The 18,738-nt window shown below is 45.9% G+C and overlaps 1 protein-coding gene across 8 annotated transcripts in view; it reads left to right on the top strand.

Annotated features, from left to right (window-relative positions):
• Positions 1–18,738, top strand: part of TBC1D2 (TBC1 domain family member 2) — a 52,813-nt gene that overhangs the window by 9,155 nt on the left and 24,920 nt on the right. For 5 of the 8 annotated variants that reach the window (XM_004747681.3, XM_004747679.3, XM_045081617.1 and 2 more), the window contains 3 exons: positions 1,487–1,634; positions 11,132–11,265; positions 14,460–14,656. In XM_004747681.3, the coding sequence (XP_004747738.1) occupies positions 1,487–1,634; positions 11,132–11,265; positions 14,460–14,656 (479 nt within the window). Of the gene's footprint in view, positions 1–1,486; positions 1,635–11,131; positions 11,266–14,379; positions 14,387–14,459; positions 14,657–18,738 lie in introns of those variants that run through there. The other 3 variants (XM_045081615.1, XM_013053806.2, XM_004747684.2) reach the window with 3 other exon arrangements.

Below are 18,738 nucleotides of genomic sequence, written 5' to 3'. Positions count from 1 at the left end.
AGCCTCCTACACCTTTGATTATCAAACTTTCTCCAGCTCCACCCAGAAACGTCAGGACAGATGCCAGAAGTGTTTGGTGAGAGAGTGAACCGAAGAGAGGAGCTCAAGAGAATGTCTTGGCCTTGCCCACTACTGGCCAGTCTGCCGGATGTGAGCGAACCTAGTAGGAAAGAAATATATTGATTGCAAAGTGTGTTTGTGAGTAGATTAAATAGCTCCGCTGGCCCCTACCATTGTATTTAATGTTTTTGCTCCCACACCCTGTTTGCCGATGGAGTGCAAAAATAAAATTCCCACTTCCCCTACATTTTTCACCTCCTTAGGAAGAGGGCTCGAATGGAAGGTGTCAGCTGCCGTCCACATCTCCGGAGCCGCCTGATCCAGATCCTGCCATCCGATCAGTGGCCTTAATTCTCTTCTGCTTTTTATAACACTCAAAACCAGCTTCTAACTATTTCACCTGCTCTCTCTTACACATCAAATATGTTTCCTTAGCCTTGAAGTGTTCCTTAACATTAAATGTTTTGAAGCACTCACTGTATAAGAATCATTGTTTAAGCAGATTTATAAAACCTAGAGAAGAAGAAGAAAAAGTACCCATAATCCCAGCACCCAGAGACAGCCGGTATCTACATTACATTATGAACCTCCCCCCCGCCAGCCTGCCTTGTATTTAAAAATATTTCAGATCATCTAATACAAATGGCCTGCTCTGCTTTTTGGTACTCCACATTGTGAACTTAAAACCTCAATGCTATAAAATCTCCTTATAAACTTCTACTTTTGATGAATATGTATTATTTTTCTGCTTATAAAAAATAACCCAGGTTTACTGTAGGCAGTTTGGGAAAAAATACAAAGCAATAATGAGGACATCCTGCTTCTGATCCCACCATGCACTCTGACCTCTGTTCATACACAGAGTGCATTTCTGTGAGACTTCTTTTATACAACTAAGATCTTGCTATAACCTCAGTTTATATTTTTATATATAGATATAGATATACAGATGTCGATATAGATATATCCCATGCCTAGTCCTTGTGTTCTTAAGCAATCTTCATTAGCGTCCTTTTAAATGGCTGAGTAAAAATCTGTTTTCTGAAGGCATCGTGATTTATTTCACCTCTCCCCAGGTCTTTACTTCCAGTCTGAGGGAGTTATTTCCAGTTTGAAGCCAGGCAGGGCCAAGATGAACCACTTGGCTCATAAAGCTTTGTCTGCATGTCAGCTCACTTTTTTAGGATGGATTCTCAGAGGTAGAAGTATCTGCAGTTCCGCATATTTTAACGGGGTTTTCAGGAAGACTTTCTCAGCAAGATGCTTCCTTTTCCTGGGAGAACATTTGATGAAAAGCCTGCCTCTTTGGCTGCTCTTTACCTACAAGGAAGGCTTGCTCGGGTGGGAGGGAGCCCATCGCACCTCTGTCTATTATGTCCGAGTACAGTGAACCAAACGGATGACTGCCCTTTGCTTCGTTCCCCAGAGCAAGAGGAAGCAGAGCTGGAGGAATTCCTGTGCCCTGTGCAAACGCCCCCCGGGCTTGTGGGTGTGGAGGCTGCCTTGCAGCCCGCACCTGCCATGCCCTTGGCCCTTCAGAACATTTCCCTCAAGCATCTTGGAACTGAAATACAGTAAGTGCGGTGGAACGGAGGGGCTGGCCAAGCTGCACACAGCCCCTTCTTTGGAGCTTAAAATGATCTGGTGTGATCCCTGCAAGGAGGTGGGCCTGGGGAGAGGGTTAGGGGCTTCATTTTTAATTCATCACATTATTACTTTAAAATACTACATTTGTTGTTCTGGTTTTTTAAAGTAGTGCATATATTTTTTTAAGATTTTATTTATTTATTTGAGTGCGAGAGAGAGTGGGGTGAAGGGCAGAGGGAGAAGCACACTCCCTGCTGAGCAGGGAGCCCAGGGCGGGACTTGATCCTGGGACTCTAGGATCATGACCTGAGCCAAAGGCAGATGCATAACTGACCGAGCCACCCTGGTGCCCCAGAGTAGTGCATACTCTTTGTAGGAAATTAGAAACATCTCGAAAGGTAGAATTTTCAATTACCCATGATCCTATCACCCAGACAGCATTCTTAGCCTTTGGTATATCTCATTCCTCTGCAATTTCTGTATACCTCCTTACCTAACTGAGATCCTACTGAACGTAACATGATAACATCAAAAGTGTCTTCATATGGGAAATGCATCAGATTATTCATTTTTTTTCCCAGAGTGACTGTATGCAACCCACTTTCTAAAAAAAATTTTTTTTAATATCTTTTTTTAAAGATTTTATTTATTTATTTGTCAGAGAGAGAGAGTGCACAAGCAGGCGAAGTGGCAGGGAGAGGCAGAGAGAGAAGCAGGCTCCCCGATGAGCAAGGAGCCCAATGTGGGACTCGATCCCAGGACACTGGGATCATGACGGCAGCGGCTTAATCCACTGAGCCACCCAGGCGCCCTAAAAAAAAAATTTTTTTTAAAGATTTTATTTATTTATTTGAAAGAGAGAGATCACAAGTAGGCAGAGAGGCAGGCAGAGAGAGAGTGAGGAGGAAACAGGCTCCCTGCCAAGCAGAGAGCCCGCTGCGGGACTCGATCCCAGGACCCTGAGATCATGACCTGAGCCAAAGGCAGCCGCTTAACCCACTGAGCCACCCAGGCGCCCCCCCTAAAAAAATTTTTATAGAAGTTTTATTTTTTATCACGATAAATGTACTCTCCAATCTTCATCGCGTATTTCACCCATCCTGCCACCCAGCTCCCCTCTGGCAACCACCAGTTTGTTCTCCGAAGTTAACAGTCTGTTTCTTGGTTTGTCCATCTTCTCTCTCTCTCTCTCTCTTTTTTCTTTTGCTCATTTGTTTTGTTCCTTAAATTCCATGTATAAGTGAGATCATATGGTATTTGTCTTTCTCTGTCTTTCTCTGATGACTTATTTCACGTAGCATTATATTCTCTAGCTCCATCCATGTTGTTGCAAATGGCAAGATTTCATTCTTTTATGTATATATACCACTTCTTCTTAATCCATTCATCTGTCAGTGGATGGACACTTGGGCTGCTTCAACAATTTGAATATTGTAAATAATGCTACAACATAGAGGTGCATGGATTCCTTTGAGGTAGAGTTTTTATATTTTGGGGGGCATATACCCAGTAGCGCAATTACTAGATTATAGGGTAGTTCTATTTTTTTATTTTTCTGGGAACCTCATTACTGTTTTCCAGAGTGTATACATCAGATCACATTCCCACCAATGGTGCAGGAGGGTTCCATTTTCTCCACATCCTCATCAACACTTGTTGTTTCCTATGTTGTTGATTTTAGCCATTCTGATAGATTATGAGTTGATATTTCATTGTAGTTTCAATTTGTGTTTCCCTGATGATGAGTGATGTTGAGCATTTTTTCATGTGTCTATTGGTCATCTGGATGTCTTTTTTGAAGAATATCTATTTGTGTCTTCTGCTATTTTTAATAGGATTATTTGGTTTTGGGGTGTTGAATGGTATCAGTTCTTTATATATTATGATACTAATCCTTTATCAGATATGTCATTTGCAAATAGCTTCTCCCATTCAGTAGGTTGCCTTTTAGTTTTGTTGATTGTTTCCTTTGCTGTGCAGAAGCTTTTCATCTTGATGTAGTCCCAATAGTTTATTTTTGCTTTGTTTCCCTTGCCTCAAGAGACATATCTAGAAAAGTGTTGCTTCAGCCAATGTAAGAGAAATTATTGCTGTGCTCTCTTCAAGGATTTTATGGTTTAAGCTCACATTTACTCTTTAACCCAGTGATCCAATTTCTCTCTTTGGCATGTACCTGTCCAGTTTCCCCAACACTATTTGTTGAAGAGACTTTTTCCCATTGCTTATTCATTCCTCTTTTGTCAAGATTAATTGACCATATGATTGTGTGTTTATTTCTGGTTTTCTATTCTGTTCCATTGATCTATGTGTCTAATTTTTTTGCCAGTATCATACTATTTTAATTACTACCACCTTATAATATAACTTGAAACCTGGAATTGTGATGCCTCTAGTTTTGCTTTTCTTTTATTAAATTCACTTGTAAAATGTGTAACTTACTATATGTCTATCGTATCTCAGCTACTTTTTCATTTGTTATTCATTATTTATACAATTTCCCACAAGTAGGATTTGTTTTAAATAGTTCATAAGAAGATAGCAGTTATGGCCTGAGCTTTGGAGACAGACTGCCTGGATTCATATCACCAGGCGCTGCCCATGGCAACTTGTTTGATTTCTCTGTGCCTCACTTAACTTGTTAGAGAAGTAAATACAACAGTGCCTGCCCTACACGATTAGTGTGGGAGTTAAATGGGCCAATGCATGCAAAGTGCTTTAGGACTGTGCTTAGCCATGATAAGTACTTTATAAATATTGTCTGCTGCTACTGTTTTTTTTTTTATTGTCTACTGCTATAAATATTGTCTACTGCTACTGCTGCTATTGTTTTTTTTTTTTTTAAGATTTTATTTATTTATTTGACAGACAGAGATCACAAGTAGGCAGAGAGGCAGGCAGAGAGAGAGGAGGAAGCAGGCTCCCTGCGGAGCAGAGAGTCTGATGCGGGGCTCGATCCCAGGACCTGGAAATCATGACCTGAGCCGAAGGCAGAGGCTTTAACCCACTGAGCCACCCAGGCACCCCTGCTGTTACTATTGTTAATCTAACTGAAGAATAGGAAGCTCTTGGGAATTTAGATGGTACCCAATACTGAGCCTGTTGAGGTGCTTATTTTCTGTGGACTTCAGATAGACTGGAACCTCTTAGGAAGCAGCCTACATTGTTCCCTGGACTTGGATTAGAGACCCCTGGCTCTCTGTGACTCAGAGCATTTCCCTGTTAACTTCGGTGTTTGAAGTCCTTCCAGTAGCTAGGAAGGTGGTGATGCTTGCAGGAGAGAAGCAGGTTTTAGGAAAAGACGATGAGTATCCTCCAGGGCCTGCTGGCTGGAAGTAGGGACTGCCCCTGTGAGGCATTTGGATAGAGGGTCCCAGAACTCAGGAGAGTAATCTGAGCTGGGGAGAGAGACTTGGGGGTGTCAGGCATGGGTGGGCTCCCAGGGTGAGTGGATAAGGAAGCTACCCTGCAGGTGATCTTTCCTCAGTGGGAACTGGAGAGAACTGGGTACATTGGGAGCCCGCTGTGGGGCAGAAGGGGCTGAGATACACCCATCCAGGTTGTATCCAGTGTAGTCTCACCAAGCTTAAGCCAGGTCTGTGCAATGAAGGCCACAAACAGAAGTGGAAGAGAGAACATGCAGAGACAGAAAGGAAGGAAGTTTCAGAGGATCAGTTCGTTACTTCCCTCCCGACATTTGTAATAACCCACAGAAAATGTGAGGAAAAGGTGCAAGAAGTGGGCTACTTGCCATGGGCTGCTTCTAACAGCCCCAGTACGATCGGGATTGCCCTTGTCTCCTGCACCCTGGGCACTGGCTGGTCTTAGAGCTTGCTGTGGGCTCTGCCATGACCTGGGGCCATACTCCGGTGAAGGGAGTAAGAGTGCTTCTAGAGCTCTGTGCTAGGTTCCTTGCACCGTCGCTGAGATGGCTGCACAAATCTATGAGGAGGTGTCATAACAGTTAAGTTCTTAGGGTATGGAGTCAGACATCCGGGTCTGATGTTCAGTCCCCCCACTCACTAGCTCCGTGGCTTTGGCTACTTATCCTTTCTGAATCTCCATTCTCCTCTCTGGACAGTGGATGTGACACTGCTACTCACTTCACTGGATCCTGCTGAGGATTGAGTGAGTTGAATGACTAGTGTCAGCTTAGTGCTTGGCCAGTGGAAGAACCCAGTCGCTGTCTGTTGTGCACATGTTCCTCATCCCCACTCCAGATCAGGAAACCCTGGCTCAGGGAGGATAAATGGCTGCCCAAGGTTAGCTTTCCAGAGCAAGTCTTTATGACCACTCCCCCACACTGCCAGGCCTTCCAAACTCAGGGTAATGACCTGAGCCAAAGGCAGACCCTTAACCAACAGAGTCACCCAGGTGCCCGGCCAATATTATCCTGATACCAAAACCAAATAAAAATAGCACAAGAACCTGGAGCTTTCGCCTAGAGTTTCCTTGTGTTGATTTTGGCAGCAGGCCTGAGTTTTTTCCTAATTTACTTCTTCACAGGACTCCCAGCTGTTTGTGAGAATTTCAGTTTCAACGCTGCAGTTTATATGTGTTCAAAACTTTGCTTTCTTTCCTCTCTTGCAGCCAATGTTCTAGGTTTATGATATCAACAGTTGATCTGTGGTCACACACACACACACCATCTTGTAGCTGTGTGTGGTGATGGCTATTAACTAGATGTAGTGTGGTGATCGTTTCACACTATGTTGAATAAATATGTTGTACACAGAACATATGTATGTTCTGTGTTAGTTGTATCTCAATTAAAAAAAAAAAGACACAGTTGACCCCAAAACAAACTCATGTTCTCATTCAACTTTCACAACAATAATCCCGCAGACACAAATTTCAGAATTCAGAATAAGCATCTTTATTTCTCACATATCTGGATTCAGCTGATATAGGCTAGGTACACCTGGTCTTGACTCCAAACTGTTGGTAAGATTTAGATCTGCTGATGGGGCGCCTGGGTGGCTCCGTGGGTTAAGCCTCTGCCTTTGGCTCAGGTCATGGTCCCAGGGTCCTGGGATTGAGCCCTGCATCGGGCTCTCTGCTCAGCAAGGAGCCTGCTTCCCTCCTCTCTCTCTCTCTGCCTGCCCCCCTGCCCACTTGTGATCTCTGTCTGCCAAATAAATAAATAATATATTTTTTTAATTAAAAAAAGATCTAGGTCTTCTCCTTGTGTTCCTCATCTTCCATGGACCAGCAGCTGCCTGAGCCATGTTCTTCAAGAGGCCATGCTCTGTAAACAAGGACATTTTAAGCCTATTATTACATCACTTCTGCTAACATCCCTTTGAACAAAGCAAATCCGATGGCCATGCCCAAGCCCAGAGAGGAAGTACTCTACTCCTAAGGAGGTGGTGGGAAAGGGGTGAATATTTGCTGAGGAGTAGTCTGATCTGCACATTCGCCTTCTTACTTGAAGTTCATCTTTTCATGTCCCCAAGAATTTCCCTTCCTTTCCTGGGAATTCAGCTCAGTATTTTTGAAACATGTTTGGTATTTATCTAGCATCTAGGTGTCTGTGAATAAGGGTTTTTCAGGGTAATCTGTCCCCCGTATTGCTAGAAGTGTACATTGCACAGAGGGATGATACAATGAAGCCAGGACTCCCATCGCAGATCTACAGACCTTCTTCACGTCCTCTTCTTTCTTCTTTTTTTTAAGATTTTGTTTATTCGGGAGAGAAAGCACAAGGTTGGGGGAGGGACAGAGGGAGAGGAAGAAGCAGACTCCCCGCTGAGCGGGGAGCCCAACTTCAGGCTTGATCGCAGCACCCTGGGATCATGACCCGAGCTGAATGCAGACACTTAACCAACTGAACCACCCAGGCGCCCCTCCCCTTCTCTTTTGACCACACTATTGCTGCCTTTTAAGTGAATGACCTCTGCATTTATTTCATTGTATTTCAAACCATCGACCACCATCACAGTAAGAAATACATTTTATTTTATAGTTCAGTTAGTACACATATATGTAATTTACAAAATATTAACTCCATTCTGAGTGGGATCCATTCTGATATTTTCCATTCCATATTTTTTTTATTTAAATTCAATTAGCCAACATACAGTACATCATTAGTTTCAGATGTAGTGGTCAGTAATTCACCAGTTGCATACAACACCCAGTGCTCATCACATCATGTGCCCTCCTTAATGCCCATCACCCTATCCTACCCACCTCCCCTCCAGTGACCCTCAGTTTGTTTCCAATAGTTAAAAGAGTCTCTCATGGTTTTTCTCCCTCTCTGATGACTTCACATTCAGTTTTCCCTCCCTCCCCCTAAGATCTTATATTCCACATCTGTGTGAAACCATGTGATAATTGTCTTTCTCTGTTGACTTCTTTCGCTAAGTCTAATACCCTCCAGTTCCATCCACGTCAATGTAAATGGTAAGTATTCATCCTTTCTGATGGCTGAGTGATACTCCATTGTACATATACACCACATCTTCTTTATCAATTCATCTGTTGAAGGACATCTTGCCTCTTTCCACAATTTGGCCATTGTGGACATTGCTGCTTAAACATTGGGGTGCAGGTGCACCTTTGGATCAATACATTTGTATATTTGCGGTAGATACCTAGTAATGCAATTGCTAGGTCGTGGAGTACCTCCATTTTTAGCTTCCTTTTTTTAAAAAGTTTTTATTTATTTATTTTACAGAGAGAGACACAGCGAGAGAGGGAACACAACAGAGGGAGTGGGAGAGGGAGAAGCAGGTTCCCCACAGAGCAGGGAGCCTGATGCGGGACTTGATCCCAGGACCCTGGGATCATGACCTGAGCTGAAGGCAGATGCTTAACGACTGAGCCAGCCAGGCACCCCTCCATTTTTAGTTTCTTGAGGAACCTCCATACTGCTTTCCAGAGTGGCTGCGTTAACTTGCATTTCCACCAACAATGTAAGAGGGTTCACCTTTCTCCACATCCTTGCCAACATTGGTTGTTTCCTATCTTGTTAATTTTAGCCATTCTGACTGCTGTGAGGTGGTATTTCATTGTGGTTTTGATTTGTATTTCCCTGATGCCAAGTGATGTGGAACATTTTTTCCTGTGTCTGTTCACCATTTGTATGTCTTCTTTGGACAAGTGTCTGTTCATGTCTTCTGCCCATTTCTTGCCTGGATTGTTTGTGTTTGGGATGTTGAGTTTGATAAGTTATTTATAGATCTTGAATACTAGCCCTTATCTGATAAATATCTTCTCTCATTCTGTAGGTTATCTTTTAGTTTTACTGACTGTTTCCTTTGTTGTGCGGAAACTTCTTATCTTGATGATGTCCCAATAGTTAATTTTTGCTTTTCTTTCCCTTGCCTTTGGAGACATGTCTAGCAAGACATTTCTGTGGCCAAGGTCACAGAGGTTGCTGCCTGTGTTCTTAAGAATTTTGATGGAATCCTGTCTCACACTAAGGTCTTTATTCCATTTTGAGTCTATTTTTTTGTGTGGTGTAACAGAATGGTCCAGTTTCATTCTTCTGCATGTGGCTGTCCAGTCTTCCCAGCACCATTTGTTGAAGAGACTGTCTTTTTTCCATTGGATGTTCTGTCCCACTTCATTGAAAATTAGTTGACCATAGAGTTGAGGGTCCGTTTCTGGGCTCTCTATTCTGTTCCATTGATCTATGGATTGTGCCAGTACCATACCGTCTTGATGATGACAGCTTTGTAATAGAGCTTGAAGTCTGGAATTGTGATGCCACCAGCTTTAGTTTTCTTTTTCAACATTCCTCTGGCTATTTGGGGGTCTTTTCTGGTTCCATACAAATTTTAGAATTATTTGTTCCAGCTCTGTGAAAAATGTTGATGGTATTTTGTAGGGATTTCATTGAATGTGTAGATTGCTCTGGGTAGCATGGATGTTTTAACAATATTTGTTCTTCCAATCCTTGAGCATGGAATGTTTTTTCATGTCTCTGTGTCTTCCTTAATTTCTTTCATGAGTGTTCTATAGTTTTTACAGTGCAGATCCTTTGCCTCTTTGTTTAGGTTTATTCCTAGTTATGTTGTGCTTTTTGATGCATCCATTCCATATTTTAAATGCTGGTCACAGGGCACCTGATTGGCACAGTCAGTTAAGCATCTGACTCTTGGTTTCAGCGCCAGCCGTGATCTCAGAATCCTAAAATTGAGCCCCATGTTGAGCTCCATGCTCTGCACGGAATCTGCTTGAGATTCTCTCTCCCTCTGCCTCTCCTGCTTGTGTGCTCTCTCTCTCTCTCAAATCTTAAAATAATAAAATATGTTCTAGTCATGATACTAAACTGATTTTACAAACTACCAATGGTTCACAACCTCCAGTTGGAAAAACACTGACCTAGCCAACTCCTTTAATTATCTTCTCTTCCTCATTATTAATTTTGGAGTATATCTACTTTTATCTCTTTGCAAATGGAAAATAAACTCAGTTAAACTGTCCTCTCATCTGACTCTTTATGAATTTCTCTCACACCTCAGCCAGGCTTGGGTGCCACCTAGTTCCTTCCTAAAAACCCAGCTTGCACAGAGCCTGCAGTCCGGGCATGTGCGCCGAGCGCCAGGTGCCAACAGCCATGCAGGCTGGTTGGTGCCCAGCTCTTGGAGAAATGACACCGTTATTCAGCCTAGACAAGAACTGGGTCAAAGGGTAGCCCATGGACAAAGAGCAGTAAGTTCCTTGGAGGCCATGAGATGATTAGTGAAGGCTTCCAAGAGAACAGATCTGAATGGGCAAAGAAAACAAGGGGAGAAGGATCCAGGAGGGGCTTGAAGCTTTCCTCAGCAGAAGCAGGAAGGCACCGATCATTTTTCAGCCAAGTAGTTATAAAACCAGATGAAGGTTTCAGGATAGTTGATTTGGCAAGTCTAGCATTCATTCAGTGCATATACCGTAAGTGCCCTCAGTGTTGCTGGCATCGTGCTAGGCATTGGAGTGTTTGAGTGAACAAAACGGGCAGACATCCCTGTACTCACTAGAACTTACTCTGTGGGGCGCCTGGGCAGCTCGGTCAGTTAAGCGTCCACCATCCGCCTTCGGCTCAAGGTCCTGGGATCAAGCCCCTCTTCGGGCTCCCTGCTCAGTGGAGAGCCTGCTTCTCCCTCTCCTTCTGCCTGCCATCCCGCCTGCTTGTGTGTGCTTGTGCACATTTTCTCTCTCTCTCTGTCAAATAAATAAATAAAATCTTTAAAAAAAAGAAAAAAAAGGAACTTATATTCCAGCAATGTGGCTGGGGGCAGGGGAATCAAGCCTGTATTGTTTCTTAGCAATATCGTGTGTGGATGGCCATAAGCATGATGAGAAAATGAAAAGGAGAGGGCGAGGGCTTGGGGAGTGGCCCCGGTGGGATGTACGTCCAGGCTGCCTGGAGTCCAGCCGACCGCTCTGCTTGGGGCATGACTGTGGTGAAGGAGGTGGCTCTAGCAGGGGCAGCAGGGAGAGCGGGGAGACAGTGGAGGGGCAGGATGGCAGCCTCAGGCTCCCGTTTTCCTTTCAGAAACACAATGTACAATATTCGGGGCAACAGGCAGGCCCAAGGAATAGGCCATGGACCTCCAGGAGAAGATCCTCCCGGGAGTGTGGAACCTCAGAGGGTCGAGCAGCCCTTGCCCTCCGACCCAGGCACCCCAGGTGAGCTCAGGTTTGGGCTGTCGTCAGAGACCAAGCAAGTGCCCTCTGTATCCTCCCCAGTGCCTTTTGTGTTGAACATGAAATTCTCCAGGTCACTCCTCCTGGTTTCCATGGGTCTAGCAGCAGTGACTCCTTTTTTTTTTAAATTAATATTACTATGGTAAAATACACATGAAATATACCACTTTAACCAGTTATAAGTGCACAGTTCAGCGGCATGAAGCACATTCACGGTGGTGTTCAACCCTCACCGCCATCCGTCTTCAGGAATTCTTTCTCGTCTTCCCAAACATGGCTCTTAGCAATGACTCCTGAAGTAGTAAAAGAAAATGTCTTTCACTTTTTCTTTCGTACTGGCTTTTTTTTTTTTTTTTAATTTATAAGGAAAGGATATAAAAATGCATCCCTGGGGTGATTAAAATCAGATCTGCCTGAAGAAGCAGAACAAGTGACCTTTAGCTGTCCATCCAGCTGTTCCATAGCACTTTACTATTTCACAGAATGTGAGCGGCCCACACCTTCAGGGGGAGGGATTGGCCTTTTTTTTTTTTAAGGAAATTGGGATGGGTGCCCTTAGGACATTCTGTAATCTAAAAACAGTTGGAAGAAAACTGGCTGAGGCAGCACTGTGGGGTCTTCTAGCCGTGAGGACCCCTGGGCTATATAGTAGTGGCTCCAGAAAGAGCATCCCTTTGGAGCAGTGCCCGCGTATCGCAGTGAACAGTGCATGAGGGGTTCAGTATCCTGGGAACCAGGGCTAATGGAACCAGCACTGCTTTGTAGCCGCTCCTTTGTGCTGAGGCTACCTTAAGCACTTTTTTCCCTTTGGTAACAGTTTCATTAAAATATAAGTTACATACCAAACAATTCACCCTTTTGAAGTCTGCAATTCACCACAATCAACTCTAGAACATGCTTATTATCCCCAAAAGAAACCTCGCACCCCTCCAGCTCTAGGCAGCCGCTGTTCAGCTCTCTGTCTCTGCGGATTTGCCTGTTCTGGGTAGTTCATATAGATGGACTCTGCAGTGTCTGGTCCTTTAGGACTGGCTCCTGTCACCGAACAGAATCTTTTCAAGTTTCTCTTATGGGTACCAAGCGCTTCACCTGCTTTAACCTCTTTGACCCTTCCAGCAACCTGAGCGGTAGCTTCTGTTGTGCTCATTTACTAAATCAGAGGACCAAGGACAGAAAAGTGGGAGTGACTCTCTCATGACTGTACTGCTTGTGCAGAACTGGGAACTAGAGTTCAGGCTGAGGCTTTAGAAAAGTCTCGTTTTCTAAAAGAGTGATTCTTTCACACTATGTTTTTATTGCCATGACACCTTGACTCCCATAAATAAAATCTAATATACAGTGCAGATCAAAGCAGACTTGAGGCAGGGGAATGGGGTCTGGGCTCCCCTCAGCTCCTCCTACCATCTTCCCCTCCCAGCTAGCCCTGTAGCACACCCATGAAATCCTACAGCACTGACGGAGACCACTCTCTTAGGCCTTATCTTCTCAAACTATCAAATGGATGCCGTGATCCCTACCTTGTTTGCCCTCAGAGTCAGTGGAGAATAGTATTATCAGAGGGCGGCAGGGATGTAGGGAGCCTCTCTGCTCTTCTATACCCCATGCATGAAAGAAAAAGAAAGAAGCCTTGCTGTCCTTTGACCTCTGCAATTGGGTTTGTATCCAGCGCAGCCAGATTTCTTTTAAGTCTAGAACAAAACCATTCTGTTCTTGTATTCAGCAAGGCCAGGCAGGTTCTGATTCTTACTCATTTCTTCTCCATTCGAGATGGTTTGGCTGACCCTAGAAGAAACATGCTAAATTATTCGACTCATCCTCAAAGCCCTCACCTGGGATCCCATACCATGTCCTTATTTTTAACACCCTAGTCCCAAAAGGATTGGGGATAGCTTATTAAACTATGTGTCAGGGGAAAGTAAGTGAGTAATCTGGGTTAGGAAATTTAGATAAGACCAAGATAAGATCCTATAGAATAGCTATGAGTGAGCAGCAGATGTGGCTCTGAGCTTCTCAGTAGCCAAGGCAAAGAGAGAAATGCAAGTGTTAGATTATTTCCAGTGCCCACAGAATAAACACATATTTTCTAAGAAGCAGAGCCTTTCTCAGAGAGCTGAGAGAAATTTCTTCTGCTGGTGCCTCATAATGGGCATGGTGTGTATGTACCACGTAGACAAGATTTTCAAGGTCTTTTAAAGGTCCTTTTCAAGGGCCTTTAAAATGTCCCTGGATGCAAGCTGATGGCAGATCCCTAAAGTGTAGGCTTGGGGCAGGGAAGGACAAGGCGTCGGGGGTAGGTGAGTAACTCTGATATTGGATTTGATTTAAGAAAAAAAAAATAAAGTAAGAAATTCAGCAGTGGTTGGCAGATGTTTTCTATAAAGAGCTAGATACTAAATGTTGGAGACATTGTGCGGCATTTGGTCTCTGTTGCCAGTACCCAACTCTGCCCTTGTAGAGTGAAAGCAGCACAGACAATGCATAAATGGATGTGGCCATGTTCCAATAACTTTTTATTTACAAAAGCAGGTTGTAGGCTGGATTTGGCCTGTGGGCCTCTGGCTGCTGACCCTGGCTCTAGAGGAAATAGGACTCTGCAGCCTGGAGGCAGTCAACTGTGGGGAATATGTTCCCTAACTTAACTTGTAATAAGAATCCAACTTTGACTTAATCTCGGGGGCAAGAATGCCAAATACAGATATTCCATACTCCTGTCTATGGACAGATCTCTGTACTTCAAAAATCGCCCAGAGGGTAGAGGTGGTATCTTGAAATAAGAAACAAGATATCCTGCCAGGGCTTATGCCTGAGATGGCCCCTGGCACACAGCAGTGGTGTGGTGTGAGATAGCCCAGACAGGCGGGGATCCGAGAGTGGGTGAGAGGCACACGTCAGAGGACGGCCTGAAGGACCCAGCCAGTACAGTATAAATAATGTTTATATAGCCCAAGCATTCTCAAAGTGTGATCCAGGACCAGATGCAGCAGCATCCCCTAGGAACGTTTTAGAAATGCAAATTGTCAAGCCCCCTCCCCCCACCCCAGACCTATTGATGAGAAGCTCTGGGAATAGGGTCCCACAATCTGCATTTTACCAGGCCCCCCAGGTGCTTCTGCAGCAAGTTCATTTTGACCACTGAGGCCACTGATCATAACCTCTGTGTTCCTCCTTTTGAGCAGGGAAAGATCCAGCAGATTCTCCAAAGCCTACACCCAAATCCTCTCTGACCGCCAATCTCATTCAGAAAGCCAAGCGCCAGAACACCACCTTTCCACTCTTTGCCGAAGGACTCACACGAACCCGAACTGCCCAGGAAAAGGTTCTGGCCTTGGAGCAGCAGGTTCTGATGCTCACCAAGGAGTTAAAGTCTCAGAAGGTGAGCTCTGGCCCCAGTGGGGCCCCAGGCTCCAGTGCACCCCTCTGGCCTGGAGTTTCTGAACAAGCTAGACATGCCATGTTTGCCTAGCTGGGTGCGGGCCAGTCTCTGTCCTTACCAGCCAAACTGCTAGTGGAGGGAAATGTTGTGCTCTTGGCTACTAAGGGACCTGTGGACACTCAGCCTAGGTGACAGAAAGCCTTCCAGGGCAGGGTCTCCGGAACCTCCTTTGTATTGCTCTTGGACTCCTGGAACACTGTGCCTGGCCTGACCCCACGCTGAAGAGAGGCAGCATTTGGAGGAGGGGGGTCTGGATGCAGGGTCCTGGGAGGGGCCTCTGAAGGAACTGGCAGGTACTAATGTTGTAGATTGCTGAAGAACTCTCACAGGAGAGAGAAAGCAGGCAGGTCTATGTAGCTCTGGGGCTCAGCCAGGCCCCACAGGGGACAGTGACAAGGAAGATTCTACAATGGCCATTGTAGAACGCAGATCACATACATACACAGACGTTAAAATCATCACTAAATTCTACAACCCAGGGAATACACCATGTTCGCATTCTGGGGCAACTTTGTGAAGTCTCCATCACGTGGCATGTGGCAAGGAGGTGAGGGGGACTGCAACCCTGGGCACAATGAAAGTAGTTCAGATAGCACAGTTGTTACAGAAAATCCCGAGGGTGGTGCCCGATGATGTCCCCAGGCATGGGCTCCACTGAGAACCCCGGCTTCTTTTCCTCTGAGGGGAAAGCCCAAGTCCTCATGTTGAGGTTTGGCTGGCCCCAGTCTTCCTGCTTTATTCCCTAGCTCTAGCCTCTGGGGTGGGCGGTGGGGGGTGTAGTGTATATACTTCTGAATAGTCTCCCTCCTGTACATTTCTTCTCCTCCTTTCTGCTGCTCCATTTTTGGAGAAGACAGTCCAGAAAAACGCTCTCCCTACCTAGTTTTGCCCCTTCTCTGCCTTTCTTGCCTTAAGCGGGTAGTAGGGGAAGCAGCTGAGGCTTCCCTAATGAAGCCGCCCATGATTGGAGTTCTCCAAGGAGGAAGCTCATTCATTCATAGGTTCTCCCTTCAGTTGTGAATTCACCAGGTCTTTGTCGAGGGCCTGTGGTGTGCACGCAGTAGTCTAGGTGCTGGGAACAGTGAGAAGAGACATGGGCCCTGCCTCTTGGGGGCTTGCATTTCACAGCAGAGGCAGGCAGTAAGCATGCCGACACCCACGTATAGCATTACAGCCTGGGAAGCCCCTCTGAGTCCGCTTAGCAGCCCAGTTTTTTCTCCGGCCATCTTCCCATCCTGCAGTGGAGCTGCTGGCGCTCCTGAGAGCCCAGAGGGTGTCCAGCTGGCTCCAGTTGGATCCATCCTGATCCCTGGACCAGTACAATATAAGGCCCAGACCCAACCTGGCCAGGAAAAGCAATCTGGATGTGAGCACTGCCTCTCCTTTCACCACACCTTCCCCTTCTTTCTAGGAAATCTGGGCAGCCTTCCGGGGCTTAGCCTTTGCTTCCAAGGTGTCAGGAGTTGTCCAATGAAGGAGAGAGGCCTGGGAGCCTGAGATTTCATTGAGGTTTGCCCCCGATGACTGTGCCTCCCTGGAATATGTGGCATTCTTAATAAATGGAGGCAAGCTCTTGGAGATCAGTAAGGGCTTCCCAGGCTGCTACTAGCTTCCCTGCCGTCGGGATGAAAATGGCAGGAGGAAGTTGTGCAAGCATTACAGAATCTGGACTTTCTAACTAGCTCACTTTCCAGCAAAGCTTGGCCTGGCCTGGGACCAATAGAAGGAGAAGAAGCCTTGCGGTTTCACTCTTAACTCACCAGATGAGTGCTGTGCGTGCTATCCGGCCCATCTCACAAAGGTGGTTTTGTCTGGTGGGTGTCTCAGAGCACAGGCCTTGAAGTGGACAGTACCGTCTGCAGTTCCAGCCTTGAGCAAGTTTCTTAACCTCTCAGAGCCTCAGCTTCCTCCTCTGCACCTGGAGGTTCAGTGGTCCTTACTGGAGAGGCCTGTATCTGGATTCATCAAGCCCAGTGCCTGGCTCGCATCAGCCTCGCACCAGATGCAGGCTTTGGCTGTCACTGTGGCATTCCCTGCCCTCCTTGTTGATTCCTTCCAGCCTAACAAGGAGTGGTGCATTCCTCTGAGGGGCTCTAGGAAGACAGATGGGCACCTGTGAGGGTCTCCAAGAAACGAGTGGCATAGCAGTGATGGATGGAGGTCAAGTCTTCATCCCACATCCATCACGGGAAGCCCCAGCCCTCCAAACTCTGGCCTTTTACCTCCAACCCAGATACCAAAACCAAAGAGCAGAGGGAGAGATGATCAACTCTTGGCCCAGAGCTAGGACAAGGGGAGGCCTTCAAAACCTTGGTGTACCCTGTGGTGGCCCAGATGTGCAGAAATGCTGATTGGAGAGCACTAACTGTCCATCTGAGACCCTCCGAGTCCAGTTCCTCAGCTGGGTGGACAGTCCCCCAGACTTCCCTAGACCCACATCTGCAAGATGTCTTCCTATGTTTCTTCAGTGGAAGGTGCTCTCTTTCTGCCTGAGGCTGCAGGAGGATGTGGGACCTGGGAGGTCTTGTCCTGGCTCAGCCACCCAGGGGCTCATTGCCAGTAGCTTTAGGGACCCTTGAAGAATTTGTATCTCAGATTCTGTTGCATGCTGTGGAGGGCACAGAGGTGCATAGGGTCCCTGCCCTCAGGAGGGAAAGGGGAGATAAGAGCGTACATACCTAGTGTTGAGTGTGGCCCTAGCTCTGTGCTCGGGCTTTCCATGCATTAACACTTATCCTCACAACAGTTACCAGCCCCCTTTTCTTGAGGAGCAAACTGAGGCTCTGAGAGATTCTGCAGGCCCAGGGTCTCCCAGGGGCCAAGACCAGTTTCAGACTCTAGTCTGTCTGCTTCTAGAGTTTCTGCCTTTTTCACCATGCCATGCTCAAGTTGCTCAGAGATGGTGGGTGACTGCCCTGAGGTCACACAGCTGGAAGAGCCAGGACTAAGACCCTCAGTCACCTTTCCTGGTACGGCCCAGCATAAGACATGATCACCGTAACTGCTTTTCAGAAAATACGAATACACTCATGTCTGGTGTCATATTGAACTATAGGACCAACCACTCCAGGACCCATGGAGCCATTATCTGTCCCAGGCCCTTGCAGCATGCTGGTCCCCCAGGAGTTCGGGCCTCCTGAAGATTGCACCAGATGGCTGCTTGGCTGGGTGACTCAGGCTCTCAGAGTTGACAAAATTGCACCCAGCCTGAAGGCTGCCTGCTCTGGCAGATGGAAGCCCATGTTTGTAGTGATGTTGGCCATCTGTTGACTGCTAGGAATGATGAACTCTTCCTAGGCCCTATCTGGGGCCAACTTAGCTTGCTGAGGGTAATTTATTGAGGAAACTCAGTGGGGACAAAGTGCAGCCTCTTACTTCCCTAGAACCCCAGCCAGAGACCTCAATGTACACTCCCCTTGTCCAGAGTACAGAGTACAAAGACTTCAGAGTGCATAGAGGGAGGGTCGATGCAGGCCTTGACTGTTTCCACTTGGGGAGGGGCACTTGCCATACTTCCTTTCTCTTCCTTGAAGTGGCTGTCCCAGGAGTAGGGAGCATGCTCTCCATTTTACGTATGACAAAGCCATAGTTTACTTTTCTGAAACACCGTCACTAGAAACACCCTCATGGACCTGGAATGGCAACCAAGACCTCAGGGACTCCAGAGCCAGTGCTCCTTGCTGCACTGCTGGTGCCCAGCCTCTGAGGGGCCAGTGGCTGGGGTGCCGGACTGAGATTCTGGTTCTTTCCCCAGCAACATGGGCCCATCCACCTCAATTTTAGTGAGTAAGGAAAGTGTTGACTTTTTAATAAAGGAAAGAATTAATTTTTAAAAGATGGTTTGTTGGCTTTTAAAATTTTAAATAATCAACTATATCTCAATAAAAAAAAATTTTAAATGACAACTTGTGGCCAGTTATCAAAATCTGAAATGGGCCAAACAATGATTTGATTAAGAAATATTAGAAGTACCACTTGATCAGCTCTTGTTTCTAAGAAGAGGTCCTAAAGCATTGCTTATA

The sequence above is a fragment of the Mustela putorius genome, unplaced genomic scaffold (assembly GCF_011764305.1).
Source record: "Mustela putorius furo isolate JIRA1106 unplaced genomic scaffold, ASM1176430v1.1 tig00000580_pilon_pilon_pilon, whole genome shotgun sequence".
Lineage (NCBI taxonomy): Eukaryota > Metazoa > Chordata > Mammalia > Carnivora > Mustelidae > Mustela > Mustela putorius.
Note: the sequence above shows the minus strand (reverse complement) of the source record. Positions and strands in the feature narration are given on the sequence as shown.